This window comes from Helianthus annuus, chromosome 6 (genome assembly GCF_002127325.2).
Source record: "Helianthus annuus cultivar XRQ/B chromosome 6, HanXRQr2.0-SUNRISE, whole genome shotgun sequence".
In the NCBI taxonomy this organism is placed as follows: Eukaryota; Viridiplantae; Streptophyta; class Magnoliopsida; order Asterales; family Asteraceae; genus Helianthus; species Helianthus annuus.
The window spans coordinates 119698437-119706938 of record NC_035438.2 but is presented as its reverse complement, the minus strand read 5'-3'; the positions used below and the strand labels follow the sequence as shown (position 1 = coordinate 119706938).

The window sequence follows — 8502 nt, the reverse complement described above, 5'->3', positions numbered from 1 at the left end:
TTTTGCGGAAAGTATTATGCGGGGACTAGGTTAGAATTTCCATTCAGCAGAAGTCCCGGGATAATACCCCAGATATCACTAAGCATAAAGACCTAGTATCTCAGAAAGAGGGACCTTTCAAACAAGATTTCGGGGGTTAACCATATATCCAAGAAGTTGTTCCCCACGAACTAAGCAAGTTTGAAATTTAGGTTTATATCTCGTCACAATCTACTAAATGTGTAAAAACCTACTGACACATCCAAAATAAGATTGTTTATCACATATTAACTTTCCATTTCTTTAGCATGTTGTGACAGTCCACTGATGTACTATCATTTCCTCTTTTATATACAACAAAACTCATTTTTGATTTTATCATGTTTTTGTATTTTTCAAATTTTCTAATGTTTTTGGATTTTCTGAAAATCTACTCCGCCTCAGATGTTGACGGAGTCTTCAGTGTCGAGTCTTCGCACTTTCAGTCTTTATCAGCCTTTGGGCTTCTTTTCTTTGAAATGTTTGACGCTGTAAGTATCCTCAGTCTCTATCTTCTCTTTTTCTCGGATGTTAACATCTACAAATTTATCAGCACCAACATACACTCCCTCTCAGATGTTGACTCTTGAATCTTGCTTAGTATCAATAAACCTAGCTCTAATTCAACCTGCATAAAACTCTACCACAAACATAAGTTTTATGATAAACATTTAAGTATTCAGACACCACTTGTTTGAAAGGGAGTTTTATGATAAACTCCTGAGCTCTGATACCACTTGTAGGATCGATCTGTGACCTAAACGAGTCGTTCAGAAGAGTTCTTAGGCTATATGAAAGGCGGAAACAGACGTATAGACTCGAAACAGCTTGAATATCACTTTAACCTTCTTGTATATTGATTTGACAGAGATTACAGTTGCAAGAAAATACCGGCAGCACTTCGGTACCAATTTCTGATTCCCCACGAAATGACAATATCACTACCCTATTTATAGTGTTTCTGATTCCCCACGAAAGTGCAACTTTCTAATTCCCCACGAAAGTGCAACTTTCTGATTCCCCACGAAATGACAATTTTCTAATTCCCCACGAAAATGTCATGTCCATTTCGTGGGAAATCAACATTTCGTGGGAAATCAACATTTCGTGCCCTAATCTAAACAATTCTATACAAGACTCGATACAAGACGAAGACGACAGACGGATGCACCAAGATTGCTTATGCTGATGAGTTAGAGGCACTTTAAGGGTTTAAAGCAACTCGCAATGATTGGTTTGTGAAAGAGCAGAAGAGGAGACGTAAGAAGGCTACTCCCAAAGCACAAAAGGGAGAGGGTTCATCTTCATAGCCTAAGAAACGTCAAAAGAAAGCAGCAAAGACTTTACTTATTGATGAACCTGATGTGGAAGAACCAGTACAAGAAGCTGAGATTGAAGTAGAACATGTTGTTGAAGCTGAAGCTGAAACAGAAGCTGAAGCTAATATTGAAGTTGATATTCGTCTTTCACCAAATTCTCATAGTTTGCTGAAAAAACTGAAGGCATTTAATGCTAAGAAAGATAAAGCAGCTGTTGATGTTCAAAAAGAAAAAAGCTGCTGATGATGTAGAAGGTGATGACGTTAACAAAAGTACTACAAGCTCTTCGAGTTCTTCTGATGATGAGATTGATGAAGTAGAGCGTGAAAAGAGAATTCAAGAAGAGATTACAAAAGAGAAGTTGTTAAGAAAGAGAAAAAGAAAAAGACAGGAGAAGGATGATGTATATATTCCATCCCCTGAACGTGTATCTGATTTTCAAACACCTCCTTCAGGTGGTAAAAAGAAAGCTGGTGCTAGCAGGAGGATTGTTTCACCAAAGATAAAGAAGGTAACTCAGAAGATCAAAAAGCCATTGAAGATCAAGTTAAAGAAACCTTCCCAAGAACCAAGTAAACCACCATCACCACCACCTGAACCTACACCACATCAATCACCTATACACTCACCAATTCACCAAACACCTCCAAGACAACCATCACCATTAAATCTCTCACCACCTCATCAATCACCACCTCATCAATCACCACCACCACAAATTCATTCCGTTACACCACCACAACAACAAACCTTACTCACATCTCAACAAATATTCCAAACACCACCACCAATTACACAACCACTTGTTCAAACAACACCTGGTTCTTCGGGGTATAAAGGTTTTCCAACCGTTCCTCCGAACTTGAGTATGGGTCTTCATGAGATTGGAGACTTTGATTTTGCAAGCAATGCACAAGTTAAGAATGTAGAACAGAAAGTTGATGTTGTTGTAGCTGAAAACAAAAAGTTGACTGATCGTGAGAATATCCTTGAAATGCATGTGAAGAAATTAGAGTCTGAAAACAAATCTTTGCTGAAGAAAGTAGAGGATGATCAGACCGAGATAGACATTTTGAAAGTGAGAATAGCAGAGCTAGAAGAAGAAAAAGCACGCAGAGACGAGCAAAACAAATACTTTGAATTGAAAAACAAAGAGCTTGAAGCTGCGAAGGCATTGAAGGAACATGAGTTCTACATGTTGAACAAAGTTGTTGAAAATATGCTCGGAAAGTTAATTGAGCAAAGATTCGAGGAGATTGAAGTTGAGGAAGTTAGAGCTAAACGTCAAGCAGAGATAGAAGCTCAGATGAAAGACAAAGGCAAGGGTGCTGAAGGTAGTGTTGCAGTGTCTGAAAGATCAATTGTTCCTTCTTTAGTTGTTGAAAATCCTGTTCCTATCTTGTAGGATCGTTGTAGGACCCGACTGAGTCGATCAGAAGAGCTTTATATCCGGTTCAAAGGCGGAATCAGTGAAACAGGCATGGAAACAGCTTGATACTATTAAATCTGTCACTTATATTGATTTTAACATCAATTACAACCTGAACAGATTTTGGCAGCACTTCGTTACAAATCCAGAAGTCGTACCAAATGAAAATGACAAGTGCACTATATATAGGAGTGGGATTCCGCTCGAAATGGAATGAAACACTTTCAAGCAGAATCAGATATTTCTGATTTCGCTTGAAATGATTCCTTGCACTTTCAAGCGGAATCACATCTATAATCTTGAAAATGTGTTTCTCGAATCTCGTGCACTGATTATCCTATCCTATCCTATTTCATGATACAAGACAAGTCAATAGACGTAATGCACTAACGGACTCCCCCTCGGATATTGACGACGTCTTCAGTGACTAATCTTCAGCATGACACATCTTCAGTCTTGATCATTCTGCCTTCTCATTCAAGTTGTAACATTATAAGCATCCTTCAATCTTTGTCTTCTTCCATCAACTTCAGGCTCCCCCTTTCGTCAAGCTTCCATGCTTTGGGATCGACACCTAGCTTCCTATCTACAAGCTTCCTCTTGCTTCAAGCTTTTCTTCAGACTCCTCCTTAGACTCTGGTTTCGGGATCGTAGTCTGGAATTCCTGCAATCACTCAAACATTCATAAATACAATGTTTTCCAAATCTAACTATCCTGAAATTGTAAACTGACTCTATTCAACTTTCTAAATCACTTCCCCTATCAACAAACTAAATGATTTAGCAGCATTAAAGAATCCAACTCCCTCACAGTTAATCATCCAAGTCCAAATTAATGACCTTGGAGATATCACAAACTGTTTTTGAAATTTTTGATTTTTAATTCAAGTTTCAAATTAATGAACTTGTTTTATTTTCAGAAACACTAACAGCTTACTTAGATTTTGAAACTCAGCATTTCAGACATCGGTTGTCGAAAATAAAGCAGAAATCAAAATCTTTTTGAATTTTTCTTAAAATATAAAGCAGTAAAGAAAATATGTACAAACATATTTACAGACAATATTTTTGTTTGAGTATGCATCAGAGGATCATATCAGTTTTTGACAAGTCACAAGTACTGTTGAGCTTAGTTACACATTAAGAATTAAACAATTCATTTAGATTGTCGATATACTGTTCCACTTAAATTTTCACACAAATTTCAACTAATTCAGGATACAAATTAGATGTTTTAAGAACTTAAACTCATTCATGTGTCCCACCTCTTGAATATACTCCCGTATCCAGATCCCAATATTCAGTCATACAGGTGAATATACCTTGATGATATCTGTAAGGGGTTAGATGCGAAACCGTGAGAGCTCAGGTCAAAACTTCCGTTCAGCAGAGAGATGACGGTTCGACTTTAGGTGTGTCCCCTTTAGAGGATCTTTTTTACAACAACAATGATTATCAATTTTATTGTTTCATCAATTTGCTGAGGGCGATGCTATGTTTCAAGCAATGCGGAAAGTATTATTCGGGTACTAGGTCAGAACTTCCATTCAGCAGAAGTCCCGGAATAATACCCCAGATATCACTGAGTATAAAGACCTAGTATTTCAGAAAGAGGGGTCTGTCAAACGAGATTTCAGGTGTTACCTATATATCCAAATAGTGTTGCCCATGAAATAAGCAAGTTTGAACTTAGGTTTATATCCCGAACAAGTTTACTAAATGTATAAAAACCTATCGGCATATCATCAGTGAGACTGTTTAACGCTATTTAATCATTACATTTCTTTAGCATACTGTAACTGTCTACTGATGTACTATCATTTCGTCTTTTTACGCAAAACTCAATTTTTGAAATTTATCATGCTTTTGGCTTTTTCAAATTTTCTAATGTTTTTGTATTTTCTGACAATTTTTCTGCCCTTAAAATGCAAAATCATTTAAAGAACATTTGACAAACCGATACTGATAACTTTGTCTTGCCATCCATTTTCTGCTGAAAGTGCTCTGATTTGCATAAAAAGCAGTAACTACCCCCATGATTTACAACACATTGATTTTTACAGTTTGAAAACCGTTTTTCCATCTGGTGAAAGTAATCATGTTTGTTCAGCCGTGAGGGTTTCGGCGTATTCAATCAACACATAGTTTTGGCTTTTAATTTTTCAAATTTTTAGGGTTTTAAAATGATGTTAATTTATGTACAGAAAAACAAATAAACTCCCTGTTCAACCACACCAGGGTCCAGCAGCAACCTCCTCCTCTTGTTGTGCCACGCTGCTCCAACCTCCAATCTCACAATCTCCGTTTTTGTTGAGCACCTACACATTCAACTAACTCACTTACTTGAACAATTTAGCCCAGGTCTGTTGCACCTTAGGCATTACAACACAATAATTTTCATTCAATGCTGGAAATTCTTTGTCATTTTTCACAAAAACTTTCTCAATTTTAACGTCAACTTTTTCATCTTTTACTAAATCAACATGTTTCTTAATACTCCATGTTTGACCTTTCGGAGTACCACGTTTGTAAAAATGTGAATCTTTCTCAACACTTTGTTTTTGAGCAACATTCAGTTTCCAAAATTGTTGTGGTTTGGTCATATCAACCGATGTTTTCCAGCTTTGTGTTGTTCTAAATCTGGGTGTATGAGAATTCCAGGTCTGTCTAGAATCGAACCTATACGGGTTTGACTACCAATTTTGATTCAAAGCAAACTTGTTTGTGTTGTACCTCCAAGTTTGTTTTGAATCAAATCTGGTTGACCTTTGTCTCACATTCTCAGATTTTTGTTTCTTAGCATCAATCTTCTTTTTGTCAACATCCACAGGTTTTAGATTTGGACACTTGCGTGTAAGATGTCCTTTTTGATCAGATTTGAAACATGTTCTCATGGACACATCTTTGACCTGTGGTTGTTGCTGTTTCTTTTTAGCAATGAACTCATCATTGGACTGTCTCATTTTGAGTTCTTTTTCTTCAGCTAAACTGTTTCCTTGAACAAAACTCATTTTTGCCTGATAATTTGGCATTTCATTTTTGTTTCGATTCTGTTTCTTCCTATAACCCAACCCAGCGTTCATGTTTTTCTTCTTGAAACCAGGTTTGTTATACGAACCTTGATGACTCTTACCAACAAACTTTGAAATCTCAGACTTCTCAATCTCAACCATCTTGAAAACTTTATCAACCTTTTCTGAAACCACATTCTGAATCGGGAATTCAACATTTAAGAACAATTTGTCCGATCCAATCATGGTATACACCAATCCTTTTGGATCATCATTCAAATTTTTCTCGGATTTTGTGTTTTTCAGATATCCATCATGAAGATTTCCTTCATTTTCATCCTGTGATTCAGATTTACATGTATCAACCGACTCTTCTTTCAACACACTTTCAACGACTTTACCTACCACCTCTGAATCATGAGAATCATCAGAATTGGAATAGGTTATGCCATTGTTGTCTGGTAATTTGTCTACCATGTTGAAAGCTTTTTCGACTTTTTCCTCATCATAAAATGAAAACTTTTCCGGTGGTGGAACTTGATGAAACTCTGAGCCAATGCCTTACTTGTTTTGCTCAGACTCCCCATCTCCCGGTTTTATATTGAAAATTCGTTCAAGCACATATGACGACACGTAATAAGTTTTTAACTTGTTGTTATCCTGTTCTAGATCAGCAATCTGTCGCTTTAGCTTAGAAACATCCTCAATATAGGAATTAACAACATCTTGTTTTATAGAATACATTCGTTTAAGTTCTTTTGTTGTTTCAGAAAGATAATTCATTCTTGATTGAGCATATTTCATTTCATCTTTCACTTTTTCATATGACTCTTTCGTAATATGATATGCTAATTTCATTGAGTCATATTCCTTTTTCATTTCTTGAACCACATTTTCTTTTTGTTCACATTCATTTGTCATTTTGAAAACATTTTCTTTCAAAACTTCATTTTCTTTTTCTAATTTGTTACATTTTTCTGAAAGTTTTTCATCATTTTCTTTAAAAACTTTTTCTTTTTCTAGCATTTCTTTGCATTTTTCTTTGAAAATGTTTTCAATCTTTGTGAATTCAAGATCTCTTGTTCTGAATTGCTCATCTTTTTTAGTACAAGCTCTGCACGGTTCCATGCATTTCTTGCACTGATCAATCAGTTTTAAGTTTTCAGAATCAGAATTTACCTCAGTGATTGGCACCTCGGTGTTTTCAGCTGCCTCTGTCTGCTTCATCTCAGCATCATTCTTCTTTTCTTCAACACCGACTTCATCACCAGCATATCCAGCTTCCAAATTCACATTCTGTACTTCTTCTTCTTCTTTCTTCACATTTTCTCCAATCTGCTGTTCTTCAGTAACAGTTTCTTTCACAACTTTAACTTCAACAACTTTTGTGTTAGCCTCTTCAGCAACCTTCTTCAGATTGTTCACCATCTCTTCAACACTCTTCTTCATTCTTTCTTCATCCCTTTTTCTCAAACATGATGTCATGGCATATCTGATCTCCTTTTCATGCCTTTTAGCATATGTGTCATTTTTCATCACATTTCTGTAATATTCGGCTCTCAACGGAATTATGAGAAGAACATCATCAAAGATTACGTAACATTTGTGATTGTAATCATTGTGAACAGTTCAATTATCAATAAAACAATGTTATTTTATCCCAATGTTTGTTTGGTTGTGTTTTACATTTTTCATGTTTTGACTTTTGTTCGATTTTAAACTCTACATCGCTTTCTGGAGAGTTATACGCTAACTGGTGCTTAAACGTGCTCTGTTTAATGCGACAAATACTCCGGAACATCAACATATACTCAACATACCTTAAATAACCCTTACATAACTTAGAAATAAGTTTTGAAGGCTTTGGTATAGCAAAAACAAGTTAATTCGCTTACAGGGACTAAACTTGACAAACTGCAAAAGTATGCCAATTCGAACTATAACGAACATTCTGGAACATGTCCATAAGTTAAACATACCATAAATATCCTTTACATAGCTTAGAAATAGGCTTTGAGGGGTTTGGTATGCTAAAACAAACTTTTGGATCATTCAGGGGCTCAAAGTGTCAAAAAGTGCACAAGTTTGCACTTTTGCGCATAACTTACGTTCTGAATACATCCGGACATCCAAAAATTTATGTAATCATCCTTATATTATGCCTTAGTGTATGGCATGAGAAAAATCCATTCGTCGCGCAATTTGGATCGTCTTTCGCGCTTATGCGCATTCCGTCATAATTAACCGAACATCGCGACCGTACGGCCAAACGAACCGACATCCAGGATATTTTTGAGCACATTTTAAGTTCCCTATACTTTAACATCATTTTAGAGCTTTGAAATGGGGTTAACGGGGCTTAAACGTGTCAAAAATGCATCAAATACCAAGTTTTGGAGCTGCAGGGACCAAAACTGTAAAACTGCCAAACTAGGGGCTTACGGACCGTAAGCCATAAGCCATACGGTCCGTAAAGGGTCCCCAGTACAGCAGATTCATTGAACCCACTTGCAGTTGGCCTTTCGTTCATTCAAGGGGCAATGCCCTTTCACCCAATCAAGAGCCAAGGGCCATTATTCAGTAACCACAATAATTCGACAAGTGTACGGGTGAGATCGTGGCACGGTATTCGATAAACGATCCTAACGGTTATGCTTTTCCTATAAATACCCCCCCCCCCATTCTTTCAAAAACCCACAAGAATCTGATCTAAAAAGCTCTAAGT

General features: G+C 36.6%; 1 protein-coding gene across 1 annotated transcript; it reads left to right on the top strand.

The window, feature by feature from the left end:
• Nucleotides 1-1527: 1527 nt before the first annotated feature.
• LOC110926619 (RNA-binding protein 33-like) lies at nucleotides 1528-2742 on the top strand. The gene has a single exon (XM_022170343.1). The coding sequence runs from the start codon at nucleotides 1528-1530 to the stop codon at nucleotides 2740-2742; it is 1215 nt and encodes a 404-aa protein (XP_022026035.1).
• The last annotated feature ends 5760 nt before the right edge of the window (nucleotides 2743-8502 follow it).

Excerpts from the sequence above, each read along its gene's own strand:
- LOC110926619 (XM_022170343.1), top strand. The coding sequence starts at position 1,528 with ATGCTAAGAAAGATAAAGCAGCTGTTGATGTTCAAAAAGAAAAAAGCT.